The sequence below is a fragment of the Prunus avium genome, chromosome 5 (assembly GCF_965620075.1).
Source record: "Prunus avium chromosome 5, drPruAviu1.hap1.1, whole genome shotgun sequence".
Classification (NCBI taxonomy): Eukaryota; Viridiplantae; Streptophyta; class Magnoliopsida; order Rosales; family Rosaceae; genus Prunus; species Prunus avium.
In genome coordinates this window covers 204,471-220,577 of record NC_142288.1, presented here as the reverse complement: position 1 = coordinate 220,577, position 16,107 = coordinate 204,471, and the positions used below count along the sequence as shown (strand labels likewise).

Sequence of the window (16,107 nt, the reverse complement as noted above, 5' to 3'; positions counted from 1 at the left end):
TTGAACTTTCTATTCCCGAACTTACTTAAACATCGGAGAGCCTTCGGCCGGTACCACACCGGTGCCTTAGGTCTTACCGAGCGTACTCTCTTTTGCAGATTACGCAGGCTACCGAGGCATCAACGATACCGAAGGCATACAATTACTAAGTTGACCCTCTAAGTCAGAGAACCACTTTTTGGCGTCAACAATTTATAATAATCTATATATTTTTTTCTTTCCAAGAATCGCTCATAATCAAATTGGAACCGCATAGGTCTAGTTTGGTTTTATTTTCTAGATACCTTTTATAAAAATCAAATGGAATCGAACCGTGTGTAATTTCCGGTTTCGGTTCCACCCCTAGGTACAAGTAGAAGAATGAAATTGATGGCAGAAAGGAATAGTGCTAAGTTGGGCTTGGCACTACCACACAAAAAGTCATTAGACCAAACAAAGCTACAAAGCCTAGAAACAAACAATAGTTGGGGAAAGATTCTTCAACGACCAGTGCATTTCCCAAATTCCTACATTTGGGCTTTTAGACCAGACCCTAGGAAATACAAATGCAAATGCTGCAGAGCTCAGTGTCATTGGGACTGTCAGCGTCTCCGGTTCGCGTCGTCAAGTGTTCTTTGGTCAGGGCTCCGAGCACCACCGTCAACGATCCCAATTCAATGGCAGCAGCTGGTCCCAAGTGGGCCCAGAAGACCATAACTCTGCCTCCCCAGAGGAGGGGTTGTCATCTCATCACCCCTAAGGTACTCTTTCACTCTTGAACCCTAACCTGAACAGCCACAAAGTGTTTTCGATTATGACATAACCTGCTTATTATTATGAAGCCCTTCAATTGAAACAAGTGTTGTGTTTTACTTTTAAGCACAACTTCAATTCAATTATGACTTTGTGTTCAACAATTCAATATCTACTGGTTTCTATTTCAGATAGTGAAGGAAATTGGCCAGGAATTGTCAGATTTCAACTGCGGCCTTGCACATCTCTTTTGTAAGTTAGCGAAGCCCCAAGGCTAAACTAATATCTGCCCCCTTGTCATGTTCAAAGTTCAATATTGCCTTTTAGTATTAACTATTTTTTATTTTACCTTTTGTTTTGAAAAAAAAAAATTAATATTCCAGTGCAGCACACTAGTGCTTCTCTTACTATCAATGAGAATTATGACTCTGATGTTCGTGATGATACAGAGACATTCCTCAATAGGATAGTTCCTGAGGTTAGTTTGTTTCCTGTAATGTCTCGCGTAGCAGTTGCAGTATACCTTATTCTATGGACATAGATAATGTGATGTTTCGATGTTTATTTTCAGGGGACATCTGCACCATGGAAGCATACCCTTGAAGGTTGGTATTGGATTCATTTGATCTCTTGGTCCGTGGAATACTTTGGTTTTCTCTGTTTAACCCAAATTGTTACTTAACGCAGCATTAACTTGATTGGCTAGGTCTTCGGGTTGCATTGTATATAATTTCATATGATTGATATTGTACCCAAAATTTATGTTTGATCAAATAACCCTTTGTTTGGGTTGGGTACATATAATTGTGGTCTTATTTATCTGGTTCTTTGCATTCATCCCCAAATGTTGATACTGATTTATGTAAGTTTTTCAGGCCCAGATGACATGCCGGCACATATTAAATCATCAATGTTTGGCTGCACACTGACGTGAGGATACCTTATCAGATTGGTTGAAACTACTTTTTTGCTTTGAAAATATGTAGCCTCGATGACATTTACATGTTTCTTGTTCTCATGCAGGGTTCCAATTACAAATGGAAAGCTTAACATGGGAACTTGGCAGGTCTGTGAAACCAATAATTAACTTTCAGAAGTTTTCTACTTATTAAGAGCCTTATTTCTCAACAACCTTGTCTCATCATTTATAGCTTAGCAAGATTTTCATGGATGCTCTGCTGGGTAAATTTCTTGGGCATGGGCTAATTATTAGCTATGAGAATAGAACTTACAAGTAAATTATGGGCATAAAAATGCATCATGATTAAGGAAGGTGAACCACAAAGCAGCAAAGAAATTACTAGCTGCAAAACAAGTTGTTATGAGAATACACTTGCGTGCTTTACATTCTTCCTTACTAGAATTGGAGTTTCCATAAATTGGTTTTGATCCTTAATTGAACTATTTTCTATTTAGACAGAGTATGTAAATTAAAAAGACTAGAAATAGTTGACCCCAAAAAAAAGGGACTAGCAATGTCTTATGTAAAATGTTTTGAAGAGAGGAAGTCAATGGTGAAACATTTTCAGACCTAGCTTTAAGAAGCTGCACTAGGCTGCAATTTCTTGTACTTGAGTATGTAAACTGGGTAAGAATTCATGAGATCACTGAGTGAGAGATAAAGATAAAAATAGGCCTTGTGCTTAAGATTTTACCACGGCCTTTTAACTTCCAAGGGGCAGCTGAGGCAATTAACAAACTAATAACTATGATACAATGAAATTAGCACTATGGTTTTCAATTATTGGTTATCGTTTTTGTTTTTGTTTTTTTGGAAAGCTTCAAATACGCAGTACATGTGCATATTCTTGTATGTTGTATGATGGACAATTAGTTTCCATTGCTTAATTGTTTGGCTGGCTGTGTTATTGATATGTCATATTGCATAATTTTTCCTTCTAATATCATTCAGGGAATATGGTTGTGTGAGCATCGTGACTATCCTACTGCGCGGAAAGTTGTGGTCACCCTTAATGGAATATGAGAAGCTTAGATTTAGAAGTTTCCTGTTTCTTTCATCCAGTGTGCAAATGAAGTTGTACTCAAGTAACTTCTCTGTTAATGGGTGGGTGGGATGTTAGTGTGCTAGCTATTTTCTCTGTTAATGGCAGCTTCCCTACCAGAATCTGGTAATACCTTGTTACTTGTAAAGGATTTAAGTTTTGTTATGCAGACTTGTAGAAAATGTAATGGAATTAACTTGTTACTTATTAGCTATTGTGACAATAGCAGCTGCTTGCCAATCACCATGTATGAAATTTTGGAATTTCCTGGGAGTTTCTACGTCAAAACCTTGCAGGTGTATATAACAACAGTGGGTCAAATTGCAGGTATTAAAGTTACGGGGAATGCTAGCAATCTTCCCTTTAACCTTTTCCTTTGGACTTTCTCCCTTTTTCTAATGACATGTGTCACTCTTCTTACACTTAAAATAATTCTATTAATTACAAAACAACCAATAATTATATTTCCATATTTGCCCTTGGTTGAAGCTAAAGTGTCTTCTCCTTGCTTTATCGTTCAGAAGAATGCTCCCTGCCTTTTCAACTCTCAACCACAAAATGCACTCTTTCTGCTTCTCTGTCCATGAATTGATTGACTGTGTTAATAAAATTTCTATTCAAACAACTTTTGTTCTTTGCCAATAGTCTTGTTCACTTCTCTCGATCCAAGTCTAAGGCCAAATGTATGGTTTTTTCATTTCTGAAGTATTATTATGCCGAAAATTAATATATTTTGAAAGTATTTGCTAATTTTAAAATGTTTTGTTTTGTTTCTACTTAGATTTGGGTGATATTTTGGTTTATTTAGTAGTATAAGAAATGCAATCAAGCAATTTCCTTTGGAAAAAAAAATGTTAGTCTGTAAACTATGTACCATTGGGGTGCTTACGGATGTGAAGGACTTTTCTTTTTTTCTTTTTTTTAATATAAAATAGAAAATTGACATTTCTTTTGTGTTTAGAAAAAAAAAAAGACATTTCCTCTTTTTAAAAATGCAGACATTTTATTTATAAAAAAATAATTGATGTTTAAAAAAAAAAAAGATGGTAAGAAAGTTGCGGAAAAAAAAAAAGGATAAATTAAATACAAATGGTAAATTTGGAAAGCAAAAGTTTGTTTGTATAATGCATTAATTATATTTTTTTTTAAGTGTAAGGAGAATGACACATGTTATGAGAAAAAAGAAGAAGGTTAGAGAGAAGGTTGCTAGCATTCCCCTAAAGTTACATGATTCTGCAGTGGGAGTCACCCTGATTGTGTTTTAGTACAAGCGATTGTCTAAATTAGAGGGGAATGAGTGAATGAATGAGTAGAATTATAATTGGTCACTTGAGTCTGCTCGAAAAGGGGGAAAAAAAGGAAAAGGAAATATCTGAGTTACAAAGTTGCTATATAAATGATGTATACACACACACAAAAGGAATGAATGGAATTAAATTAATTTAACGCATCATGATTGTGAACTCATTAAAGTTCAAAACCCCATCTCCATTAAGGTCGAACGCTCGAATCATGGCCTTGCAGTCATCGATGGAGCGAGAGTCGCCGAGGCGGCTGAGCATTCTCTTCAAGCTGGTTGGGGTTATGCAGCCAGAGCCTTCCATTTCATACATCCCAAAGGCATCTCTGAGCTGCTGATTCTTGTTGTCGTCGTTTGTGGCTTGCATCAACTTCTGGAATTCTTCAAACCCCAGCAGCCCATCTCCATCCAAATCCGAAGCCTCCACGGCGGCCTCCGCTTCCTCCTCAGACAGCTCTCCCCCAACACTCCTCACACAAGTCTGCAGCTCTGCTGGGGAAATCTTACCATCTCCGTTCTCGTCGAAGAAATCAAACACCTTCCACATCTGGAGGTCGCTGTTGCTGCTGATGCTGCTGCATGTTGTTGGGTTCTCAATTGGGCCCTCAACATCATGATGACCTGCCTCTGTCTTTCTTGGAGACAGTTTACGGCACAATCTTCCCAGGGCGGACGATGATGACTTCGGGGTGATCTCCATTGAAATTGCTAATTTGGTACTTTAATTGCTGCTATGTAAATGCGGACTTTGGTCTCTTCAAAGTGTTCTTCCTGGCTTTGTGGCTTCCTGACTTGTTGTAACTTGTATATGATGCTCTTTATAGACGATGAGACTATGGGGATAAAGCAACGATGAAAAGAAGAGGATAAACTTAAACTCCTATAAAACAATGGATCCTTGTTGGAGTGTAACAATAACAAACGTGGAAGCCTCTTATTTATACAAGTTGAGGGATATTTGAGAGGAGAGAGAGATATATATTCTTCTATTGGGATATGGAATGACAAATTCCGTATTACAGAGGGAGAGGGAGTACAGGAGAACACGGTTTTGAGCGGCCAAATCCAGCTTTTTCTAATTATTTTAAAATACTTGATAGATAAAATAAAGACATGTTTTGCCGTACCCGCCAGCTGTTTTGTGGTTTGAGGTTTCAGCGCGTCAGGGAAGCTTCCTGCTTGCAGCCTGCAGCGGGTTTCTCTTCTTGGCATTTCTGCGTTTCTTTATTTTTTTGACAATTTAATAGTCTCAATTAAGGTCTCTTTATTTGGTTGACCTCACTGCTTTTTCGATCCTATTGAATTTCTAGACGTGGGAACAGTGTCGTACACTTGATAACTAAGGGGACAAAATAGAGTATGTCGGCCACCGTCAAAACTTGTGTATACAAAAATAGTTTCCTCCACTTATACTTCCTTTTGTTTTTTAATATTTTTTTATCTTTCTCTTCTCTATTCTATTATTAGAGCATCTCCACCCATAAGAGCTAAGAGCAGCTCCACCAGTTAGCTGAGCCCAAGGCTTGGGGGGGGGGGGGGGGCAAAAAAAAAAGACATTCCAGCGAGGAGCCCAAGCCCGGGTTGGGAGTGGGACCCACGAAGACGGGCTGGCCCTCAGGCCAGTTCAGCCCGAGCTTAAGCCCGAGGGGGCTAAATGCTTCTAGAGATGAAGAGAAGGCAATCAAAAAGTATGGATGCTAGTCTACTTCTTGATTGGACCAATTTTTGGTTTATGGAAGATGAGATACAAAGATGATCACTCATCAACCAAAGTAGGAAACAAAAAACCCTAGCTAGGTTTTCTCCAACACTTAGCATGTATAGGACAACACAAAAAGGCAATCGGTGGGTATTTGGGGCTTCATTTGGTCCATGGGTCATGTCATCTTATGCCACTTATGCCTTGGGCCCAATAGCCTTTTGAGCTATTTTTCCTTTCCTTTTAAATCATATTTAAAAGTCAAATCCAATATTTCTATATGTTAATATTAATTCCATAATTAATCTTTTAATTATAATTTAACTACTAAATTATAATTATAGTCTTACTTAATTGAACCGGTCGAACTATTTGACTTTGGTCAATTGCTCCAGTCAACATGTTGACTTTTGACCATTGACTTTGACATTTGATTATCAACCATTGACTTGTGTCTCCTCATTTCATTTCTCCTCATTTGTACCTCTAATCACATTCTTTGGGTGTGCAGATCCGTAGGTACCCTTTAGCAAGGTAGTGGGTTGACTCAACTCCTCAGAGATGATATATGAATTAAATTCCACAATTAAATTCTTCCTATTAATAAAGGTTAATTGAAACCTTTTAGGACATCCACAAACCATGGTTGTCGCCTAGCAGCAAGTCATGGTTATTTGAGCTGAATGAGACATTGTGAAAGAACGTATTCAAATTGGAATGACCGTGCAATTGAATCCTTCTCTTATGTCAATACTCCTTATTCACATTATTATATCATGGAATCTGATTGTCAATATCCTAATGTGAATCATTCCTTTTATATGATTATCCTAGTAAGATTTGAAGACTTTTTCTTTCAAGTCTTATCCATTACTCTGCGTAGAGATTTGACCAATCATATCTTGGAATATTCTCTCTCCTTTATTGAGAGTAGAGATTCCTTGTTGTACATTCATTTGCTTCCATGACTCTATTGAGAATCCTAATGAACACCTTTAAGCTATGCCTAATTTAGCATGACCGTATAGTGCCCTCAAAGATTAACAACATAGCCACAAAACATCTATGATGCCTTAGGTCTAAGGATTAGTTTGCACCATTGCAATTTATGAGTTCCAGCTTGACATGTGAGTAAAGACTTCCATGCTGTAACTCATGTGTTGGATCGCGTTCAGTGTACTTGTTCTTCTACAAGCACCTACACACATATCGATGTGTCTCCACACTTAATGACTTGAGACCTTTCTATTCCCTTCATATAGAGACGATATTGTGTGTATTGGTTTTTGCGGAATATTGACGCCCAATCGATATTTCTATGACCAGGAACATATTCAGGATTTAGGGATGATGAGAAGTCTCCATGTATGCAATCTCATTACATAGCTCTCATATCCACTTGTGTATTCCTTGGACTATGGTTGTTCTACATATTGAAAGATAATATATGATGATTTAATGTATAAAACAATCTTTCTTGCCTATTGATAACATAATATGTCTTTTATCAAATATGTCCTTAACTCTAAGTATCACATAATTAGTTGGCTTTAAGGACATATTTCTAACAGTTGGGTCAGCACATCATCCCCACACCTGACCTCCCTACGACAATTGCAGGCAATGACTTTCAGTGGCTTCTGGAAACTGTCCTTGACCATCGCCTCTTTAAACAGGGCAATTCCCTAGTTGACAAATGGCTTATCAAATGGGTTGGTCTCCCCAATACCGACACCACTTGTGAAGTAGCAGATGAAATTCTTGCTCGCTTTCCTTCATTTGTCGCCTAAGGACATGCTCCATCTCGAAGGGGTTGGAATTGATAGAACCCCTGTATCCTCATGGAATGATCTCTACCTCCCATGTCAATACCCTTTGCTGTTATGCTTTCCCTGAAGGCTGCTTTAGCCATTCTACCCTTTGTGGTTTAGTTATTTTCCTTTTTGTATGTGGCAGTTTACAGGCTGGTCCTAACAAATCATTGTATAAATAGCTACATTATCAATGAGAAGAGCATAATAGAACTTTGTCAATTACTTATTTCTCTATTTCATTTGCCCTGCTTTCAATTCTCTGTATTAGTACCTATCACATTTGGAGAAAGAGGAGATCGAATGGAGAGAAGTTAAACAGTTGTACCCGTTATTATCGAAATAAAAAATGCATTAATTGATTTTGAAATAAGAAATGTATTCATTATTATTGGAAATAGTTTTATATATAAGATGCAATCTCAGCCATTCAAGTTGTTTTGATCTGACAGCTTACAAATTGTGTCAAAAATGGTGTAAAAAATAGAGTTCCACAGATCTGCCCCCTATATATGTACAGATTTTCTCTTAAACGTCTGAATTTTCTTAATGTACGGACGTCTTTGTTTTTTATTCCACCCCCTCTTTCCTCCCTTTCTCAATTTTCCTCCCTGTCTTTTGTACTCATACGCTTCAACAAGGCAGCAGTGGGTATACAAAACAAGCTTTAGATGTAAGAAATATAGCTGCAACAATGGTGTTTGTACGGTAAGAAAATCAGGACATCCGGATAAGAAAAGACATGCAAGACATGCTTGTTTATACAGTAGTGGAGATAACTTTGTCAGGATTTGGTTGATGCCAGTTGCTGTTTTTTGACAAAATCTTCTTTTCTTGTGCACCTGGCCACAATTCTTATAGAATAGATTCAATGAAATTTCAAGACATTTCTTTTCTCTTTGCTTGAGTGGTAAACTCATATCAGAATTTTGATTATGTATAATTGGGGAAGGTGCAAGTAAAATTTGTCCTTTATCCGTGATTGTTTTTCTGTTTAATAACGTCTAATTGCTTGTTTACTTGCTGAATTTTTCCAGGGGTCGAAAGTGGAATCCTCTTCGTCAGAGATTAGACATAGCTATGACTATACTGTCAAGCAACACATTGTTGGATCTCTTCTGTTCACACCACTCCTACTTCTATTACCAACAACTTCTGTTTTCTATATCTTTTTTTACCATTATGAATATAACCACCAGCCTTATCTGTATACTGATTGAAATCACTATATCTGTTATTCATGCCTCGCCTTATATAAAAATTTTCCTTTGGTTGGTCATGCCAAGAAGATTTCCCTCTGGGATATGGTTTGAAATTGTATCTGTTTGGAGTGATTGCATTTATTCTCATAAGGATATTAGTTCACCAGCAGAGAAATTGCAGACTGAGAAGGGCCTAATTGGAGAAAAAGCCTCTGTTGTGGTTTCTGTTTACATCATAATCAACTGAGCATATTTAGCACCAAAACGACTAGCACCAAGGCAGACACTCCTTCTTCCTTGCCGAAGGAAGACACTCTTCCAAGGCGACCAACATCTGTCGAAACTCCTGACTACCGAACCTAGCCTCCAGTGACACGTGTCACCACCATAGCAACTTGCACAAAGTCCCACATCGAAACTTTGTGCAAGCCTTCCATTTTCACCTCCCTATAAATAGGAAACAGTATCCAAGATGAAAGGGGTAACTATTTTCTCACCTTACTGTTATTATGCCAAAATTACCACAAATAGCTGACTTAAGCATCGGAGAGCCTTCGGCAAGCACCACACTGGTGTCCGAAGCTTAACGACTGCTTTTTCCCATTATCTTCTGCAGGTTCCTCAGTTACTGAAGGTCCTAGCCTTCTTCCCTGCCGAAGACCCTACACTTCCTTATCTAAGTTGACCTCCCAAAAAGAGCATCAATAGTTTCATTTCTTCGTAGCAGCTTCTTGACTGTAGGTGAGCTCGATTATTTTATTTAGTGAATTAGTGATGTTTCAGTAGGAGGATTTAAGCATCTAGCACAAGATCAAAGATGATTTAAGCATCTAGCACAAGATCCCAAAAGTTACATGATTAGATTAGAGATAAGAGAAATGCAACACTCTAGCTATTCAAGCATTTTCATCACCCAAAGTAGCCTTTATTTTATCTATTATTTACCCAACATAATAAGGTAGAATACAGAGAGTTACATTTAGAGCATAACCAAGAAAACTGAGCATTGTTATTTAGGTTAGTGTTATCCATTCATTTCCTTCCTGTAGGGGTCTTTTTCTTCCAGCAGCCAGACGAATGGGCTTGGGCTGCTGTAAAGGATGAGCTGAGGAGGTTGCCCCTGTTTCTGAGTTCAAAGACCAGGCTCCAAGAGAGTTTTGAAAGGAGTAGTGACAACCTTAGAAAACACCTTGGATTCTTTCACCAATCAACCAAATAAACGTGACAAATTAGCAATGGAATGGCTTGGCATGAGTAGCTTGTGGCATGGGAGCTAAGCTTTCACAAGTTTAGCAATTTGAGAGAGAGAAAAGCATGAGTTTAGCATAAACAGAGAGAAGGCTGTGAATTCCTATGAGGAACAGGGGTTATAAGGAAAGGGAAGTGATTCTAAGAAGGTTGGCTAAGGGGGGAGAGAGATAAGGAGGAACGATGGGTGGTTTAAGTAAATTTCAGGTTGCTTGACAAAGCTTGGTCAAGCTCTGAAACTGGGTTTGCAGGTGAGAGAGGAAGCTTGCTCTCTGAAGAATGGGTTGGTTTTCTGGGTAGCTAAGGCCCTCTTTTATAGCCACAAAGAACCCTAATTTTGTCTTAGCTTTTCCCCATCTTTCATTGTTTCGTCCCACTATAACTTCTTTGGTGAATTTCTCTCTTCCAAAGCGCATGGGTAAGGAACCCTTCATGGTTCCAAGGGTTTGACGCAGCTGGACCTCCCCCAAAAGGGTGAGGCGCCACCTGCTTTTCTTATCAGTTTTCAAGATGGAGCTTGCAGAGGAAAAGAGAGATGGAGGGAGTTCTTTGTCCGATGAGTATTCCTATGAATCTCCGTTGGTTTTTGCAGTGGCTTGCTATTTGACTTGGTTCTGAGACTTTTGACAATGCTAGATATTTTATAAGGTACTGGGAGTGTTGGGTCTTTAGCCTGTTACTTCTATCGTTTGACAGGTTTTCGTCAAGCTGCTGGAAGGAGTTTGCCTGTTGCATTTTTAACAAAGTATTTTGGGCATTCTAATTAACACAGGGTTTTCTAAGCAGACCATTGTATTCTTCCTAAGGCTTTGGGTCATATTCTCTCCTCTCTCATGCTAACCCATGTGTTTGGGCTCAAGAAATGGTCTTGAGTTTTGGGGCTCCCAAGCAGCCCAAAACTTCCATTTCTTGGCTCATCAATGGGCCCCATGAAAGCTCGTTACCATCCATACCACAACCCACTCAAGCAAGCCCCGGGCATTTGCGTGGCTTGGGCCCACTTAAACTTGTAACGTGGCTATGTGTAAAATAATGATTTCCTGCTTGGCATGGCATGTCAATTGGTGTGCTCGAATTTTATAGTCTTTGAAAGGAGACATAATGCTTGACAAAATAATTAGCATGAGCTTGTAGAGCCAATGCCTTTTATAGGCTCATTTTAATTCTTAGCGTGATAAATTGCATATTTATTTGGCATGGCACGTGATCGTGGCTCGTGCAAGCGTGCATGAAGAATTTCGCATGCTCCGCATCAGGTTTCTTCTTAATAAGGTGTCGCACTGGGCCGGGAATTTATTTGGGCCCAACCCTTGATTTTTTGGGCCTCAACACTTCCAAACTTGAAGAAGTTATAAGTTATCACATCCATCTTTGGAAAAAGTAAAACTAGATGTCACTAGTATTCCTCCAAAATGATCTAAGTATAGTGTTAATCCAGACAGAGCATCTGCACATTCCTTATTATCATATTCCAACAAGAAGACATGATGAAGCATATAATTTCAGGCTGAGCAAGATAGGAGAAGAGACTTTTGAAGTATTGCATAATAAATTAGTAGGTCATCTGGAAGGATAATATGCTGACATCTCATACTAAAACAATTTAGCATAAGTAGAGATTCATGATATCATGAACATGATATAAAACAAATCTATCATCTCCCAACAGCATAAGCAGCCATAATAGAAGCAATAGCATCAACACCCACGTATAGAGATCATTTGCATAGTACCAAACTTTACAAAAGAAAGTGGGATCATGTTTGGCACCATACGGAAAGCAAAAAGAAAATCTCCATTGGCATCATTTGAAAAGCAAAATCCCCGCGGCGAAAGGGATTAGTCACTACTGTCGGCGGTGGACATCCTTGGATCTCATCCAAAAAAGCAAAATCAGACTTCCCAGGCAATCTAAAAAATGAATGAGGAATAGGTCCTTATTTAATACTACGAACCATATACTTACCTTATATATATATATATATATATATATTTATAAATTTAACCGTTAAAAGATAAATTGAAAATATAAAATGCACCAAAAGACCCATAAATTGAGGTGGCTAGGCCCCTCATCGACCACCAAGGATTACTCTTGACCCAGATTGATCAAATGGTTAGCAGCCAAATTTTTTAAAGCTTGTCACTTTTACTTGGATAAAGAATTGGATTGTCTATCGATGCATATCTACAGGCAAAAGAGCTCTACAGCTGATAGCCCTGCAAATCCTTGTCTTTATCTCTCACTATCTTACCACGCCAAACGGTCCGGTTACGGTACAGAAAAGCCATAACAACAGCTAAACTGATATAGCAATACATGTTCCACTAATACAATATATCTAACCGCATTTCACCAAATACATATCATTTGATGCATTCACATACATTCATCAATCAGAGAGACCAGGTCACACACCAAGAGAGAACAGGTTAGATCATAGGTTAGATCATTCCACCTATCACAGAACCCCAAACCAGAAAGACAACAGCAAATTAATACACATGCGAAACAACTAACAATGCGCTTTGTTGCTTATTCTCAGTCATGCCATGCAAACTCTCCTTTCCTCTCTCTTAAGCTTCTTCCCCTTCTATAGTCAATTTCTGCATCTGAGCTTGATAGACCCAGCTGATACTTTCTGCTCAATTTAGACGACCCCATCTTTGAAAAAATGTCCTCTTCGTCAGCCAGAACACGGATACCAGGACCAGGCGTACTTGATCGAGATACATCAACAGGCTGCCTCCATGATTTGTGATCTGAGTCATACAAGAAATGAACATTACTATCCAAAAATAAAAAATAACCAGGGGTAAGAAAGGGGAGAGAGAGTTCAAGTAAGATGAAACGTTCCCTGATTCCTTTTCTATGTGTCCTTTACATTTTTCTTCCATTGCAAAGGCACACACGACAGTGGTAGGCGTTATCGGGGAAAAAAAGACTAGCTTAAATGTTAGTGTCCTCCAACTTTTGATAAACAAGCGTGAATGGTTTCGACCACATAAAATTTGATGCATTAAGGCGTGTTACTTGAATTTAGTTTTAAAGAGACTACTCTTCATCTAGTTGCTAAGAAAACATGGACAAATGAGGGCTTATGACTAATTAAGGTTGCATAAGCTGTTCCAGCAGTCAAACATTGACTTTTTAGGAAATGATAATTTTCATTTTTAAAAAAAAAAAGTTTCTTCCCTACTTGATTTTCAAAAACCAATGAACAATAGCGTAATTTAGATAAAAATTATAACAGTTCACCTTCATATCCATTACATGATATTGGCAAGTCAGAGCTTCCACCCTCATCAAGATCTGATTCCGATTTAGTAGTGTCCTGACTCTGCAAGATTGTCTTTGTCTTCTGTGCTTTAAGTCCTTCGGTGACAGACGTAGGTTCTATATGTTCTTCGGTAGGTAATTTATGAGAGGTAAAAGGAGTCATGGTAAATGAGTCATCCATTACATCAGAAATCTCCACATATTGTGTTGTGGTGATAATTTCATCAGCACTGAACCCAAAGGATGCTCTATAGGCTTCTAATTCTTCCACATCTTGCTTGGGGCTTCTATTGTGTCTGTTCTGACTTCCATTTCCACCAGTTGAGTAAACATCTGAATCCTTGGAAACGCTTAACCTTCCACCAGCATGAGGAAATGGTGGATTATCCAGATAGAATTGTGCAAATGTAGCAGGACAGAAGAAATTTGAGTCTTGAGATGCCGCAGAGGCTCCAGTTGTGTCATACCCAAACAGCCTGGCAGAACCACTCCTTGGATAGGTGCCATTCTGGGGAGAAACTGAGGGATCCCACTGTCGGGGGAAATCACGTTCAGGAAAAGATGATGAACAGTCATTTGATGCCCTCGAAATTGGTGATCTGAGACTACTAGCAGGACTTCCAGGATAGAGCGAATAAGTTGCTTGAAGATCATTTGCAGCAATGTAATTGGTCTTGTCAGTGGTTTTAATGTCTACTGAAGATGAGAGGAAACGAGCAAATGGCACATCTGGGGAAGAGGGAGTTGTTAGGTGAGCCAATTCTGGTGGGGGAGTGAGAGGAGCTGTGGACGGCTCAGTTGTGAAGGTTGAGAAAACAGGAGGAGAGACCAGTTGTGTTTCATTGGCATATGGCCCGGTGGCATACATTGTTGACGAAGGACCTCCAGGTGAGTTGGCAGATAATAATAAGGAACAACTGGGTGACTGAGCTGTTGAAGGAAGTGCTGAATTTGTAAATGATGCTGGTGAAGAAGGCGGAGCCAAAAGAGATGGAGCTAGTGATGTGGCTTGGTTGGTCAGCCCAACTGTTTGGGGTCCATTTGGCTGGGTTGCTGATGCATTGCCTTCAGGAATACGAGACGCAGGGACTATACGCTTTCCACCTTTATGTGAGTCAAAACAAGAGAATGCACCCCAACATCCTCCCCATCTCTTTCTCTGTCAATACAGATGGAAGCCATAAGCTTGATTGAGAATTGCTCGCAAAAAGAGAAATGCAAAAACAGACAACAAATAGGCCAGTAAATCGAAGAGCCCATTCTAAGTTACTAAGTAGGCAATTCTATTCATGGTGTGCAAATATCAGCATGCATTACCAAGATACAGTCCATATGCTTGGAAAGTAGGATTTTATAAAATAATAGTGTGAAGAACTACCCAATTACTGCATCCATTAAACTAAATCAAGCAACATTCATACATTAGGGAAGAGCACACACCTTCCACTGTACAATGTCAATGATCTCCAAGGAAGATGAATTGAATCTACTACCTCAACCAAAAATATGAGAATTTTATAGCAGATGCTATGCAAGAAAAAGTAGGTCTCTATGGGGCCAACAGCTTGGAAGATCAAACTTGCTGAGGCCCTTTTTAGGGGTTTAATGTATTGGGACAGATTGTGATCCAAGCAACAATTTATAGGCCAACTATTCGAAAATTGACTCAAATTTGGCATTGAACGACAGCACTCAGTGTTGATAGCATGGTAAGCACGCAGTATATGAGATAATGACAAAACGTTAGGTAGATAAAATGGGAGATGATCTTGAACTGGACAGTGATTAGTGACCAAGAGTCATGCACAGCCTAAATTGAATTTAAAAAAGCAGATCTGTCCAGAGAAAAACAATGATGCACAGATCTGATTGAGACCCAGAAAAGCAAATAGAATCCAAAAGCCAAACACAGCAAAATGGTGCACAAAAGGCCCCAGATCTGAAACTGAAACAAACCCTCACTGACCCATTCATTACCACAACAACAGCAGCAGCAGCAGCAACAACAGTTAGACATTCATTTAATCACAGAGCGAAGCACAGAGAGAGAGAGAGAGAGAGAGAGAGAGAGAGGAGAGAGAAGCATTACCCGTTCCTGCTGAGGGAATCTATTCTGCTCCGACCCCATTAAAGCAGTCTCTGAGCTTCTTTGATTTGCTTTCAACTATAAAAAACAAGCTCACACTTCCGCACTCTCTCACTACTCTCACATTCCTTTTCAGAACAAAGCGAGAGCGAGAGCGAGAGCGAGAGCGAGAGCAAGAGCAAGAGCAAGAGCAGCAGCAGATGCTGAGTGTCACCACCACCACCACCACCCACCACCCACCATCACCGCTTAAGATTTTCACTCTCAAGGAGTCGAGACTCAAAGAGCCTTACCCAAGCACAACTAAATATAAAGCTGAAATCTCAAAGAAATGTAAAACGATCAACGATCCCACGGAAAGCAAACCAATTTCCTTTAATCTCAAATTGTAAAATGGAAAAGGATATTGTAGATCAAAGACAGGGAAAGACAAAAGCGAAAAGGAAAGCAAAGATTGAAGTGAAGTGATAGGGAAAGAGAAAGAGAAAGATAGAATTGACACCGCTGATCTTTTTCCTTTTTCTTTTTTATGTTCTTAATTTTTTAATATTAAAAATAAAAATAAAACAAGACTGTGCGTTTTGTTTTTATAGGAGTTGAGGCCTGAGGAAGGAAGGATTTGACCCAAAAAAGAAAAAAAAAGGCCCGAGGAAGGAAAGACAAGTAATAAATATTAGGCTTAATAAGACAAGGAAGGAACCATGAGGGAAAGAGAAAGACGCCATTAAAAGTTAGAGCTGCTGCAG

General features: G+C 39.0%; 3 protein-coding genes across 4 annotated transcripts; 1 reads left to right on the top strand and 2 right to left on the bottom strand.

The window, feature by feature from the left end:
* Window positions 1–449: 449 nt before the first annotated feature.
* Window positions 450–2,945, top strand: LOC110756201 (secondary thiamine-phosphate synthase enzyme). The gene is made up of 7 exons (XM_021957607.2): window positions 450–740; window positions 924–984; window positions 1,116–1,210; window positions 1,304–1,337; window positions 1,608–1,662; window positions 1,756–1,798; window positions 2,645–2,945. The coding sequence occupies exons 1-7, from the start codon at window positions 546–548 to the stop codon at window positions 2,714–2,716; spliced, it is 555 nt and encodes a 184-aa protein (XP_021813299.1). The 5' UTR covers window positions 450–545; the 3' UTR covers window positions 2,717–2,945.
* Window positions 2,946–4,029: 1,084 nt separating this feature from the next.
* CML38 (calmodulin-like 38) lies at window positions 4,030–4,880 on the bottom strand. Its single transcript, XM_021957592.2, has one exon. It carries the CDS (start codon window positions 4,733–4,735, stop codon window positions 4,178–4,180), a length of 558 nt encoding a protein of 185 aa, XP_021813284.1. The 5' UTR covers window positions 4,736–4,880; the 3' UTR covers window positions 4,030–4,177.
* Window positions 4,881–12,273: 7,393 nt separating this feature from the next.
* On the bottom strand, window positions 12,274–15,891 carry LOC110756197 (hydroxyproline-rich glycoprotein family protein). Of its 2 annotated transcripts, none has more exons than XM_021957603.2 (3): window positions 15,365–15,891; window positions 13,270–14,434; window positions 12,274–12,758 (listed from the first exon to the last, which is right to left on the bottom strand). In XM_021957603.2, exons 1-3 carry the CDS (start codon window positions 15,401–15,403, stop codon window positions 12,538–12,540), a joined length of 1,425 nt encoding a protein of 474 aa, XP_021813295.1. In that variant the 5' UTR covers window positions 15,404–15,891; the 3' UTR covers window positions 12,274–12,537. The 2 variants fall into 2 exon arrangements, with proteins under 2 accessions (XP_021813295.1, XP_021813294.1); XM_021957602.2 differs by having other exon boundaries at window positions 13,255–14,434; window positions 15,365–15,883.
* Window positions 15,892–16,107: the final 216 nt, after the last annotated feature.

What these genes read in the sequence shown, in the direction of transcription:
- LOC110756201 (XM_021957607.2), top strand. Translation starts at nt 546, where the DNA reads ATGCAAATGCTGCAGAGCTCAGTGTCATTGGGACTGTCAGCGTCTCCG. An exon ending in ATGGAAGCATACCCTTGAAG is followed by an intron (nt 1,338 to 1,607) that starts GTTGGTATTGGA and finishes TAAGTTTTTCAG; the next exon opens with GCCCAGATGACATGCCGGCA. An exon ending in ATGTTTGGCTGCACACTGAC is followed by an intron (nt 1,663 to 1,755) that starts GTGAGGATACCT and finishes GTTCTCATGCAG; the next exon opens with GGTTCCAATTACAAATGGAA.
- CML38 (XM_021957592.2), bottom strand. Translation starts at nt 4,735, where the DNA reads ATGGAGATCACCCCGAAGTCATCATCGTCCGCCCTGGGAAGATTGTGC.
- LOC110756197 (XM_021957602.2), bottom strand. Translation starts at nt 15,403, where the DNA reads ATGGGGTCGGAGCAGAATAGATTCCCTCAGCAGGAACGG. An exon ending in GATTCCCTCAGCAGGAACGG is followed by an intron (nt 14,435 to 15,364) that starts GTAATGCTTCTC and finishes CTGTATTGACAG; the next exon opens with AGAAAGAGATGGGGAGGATG. An exon ending in ATCATGTAATGGATATGAAG is followed by an intron (nt 12,759 to 13,254) that starts GTGAACTGTTAT and finishes TGTATGACTCAG; the next exon opens with ATCACAAATCATGGAGGCAG.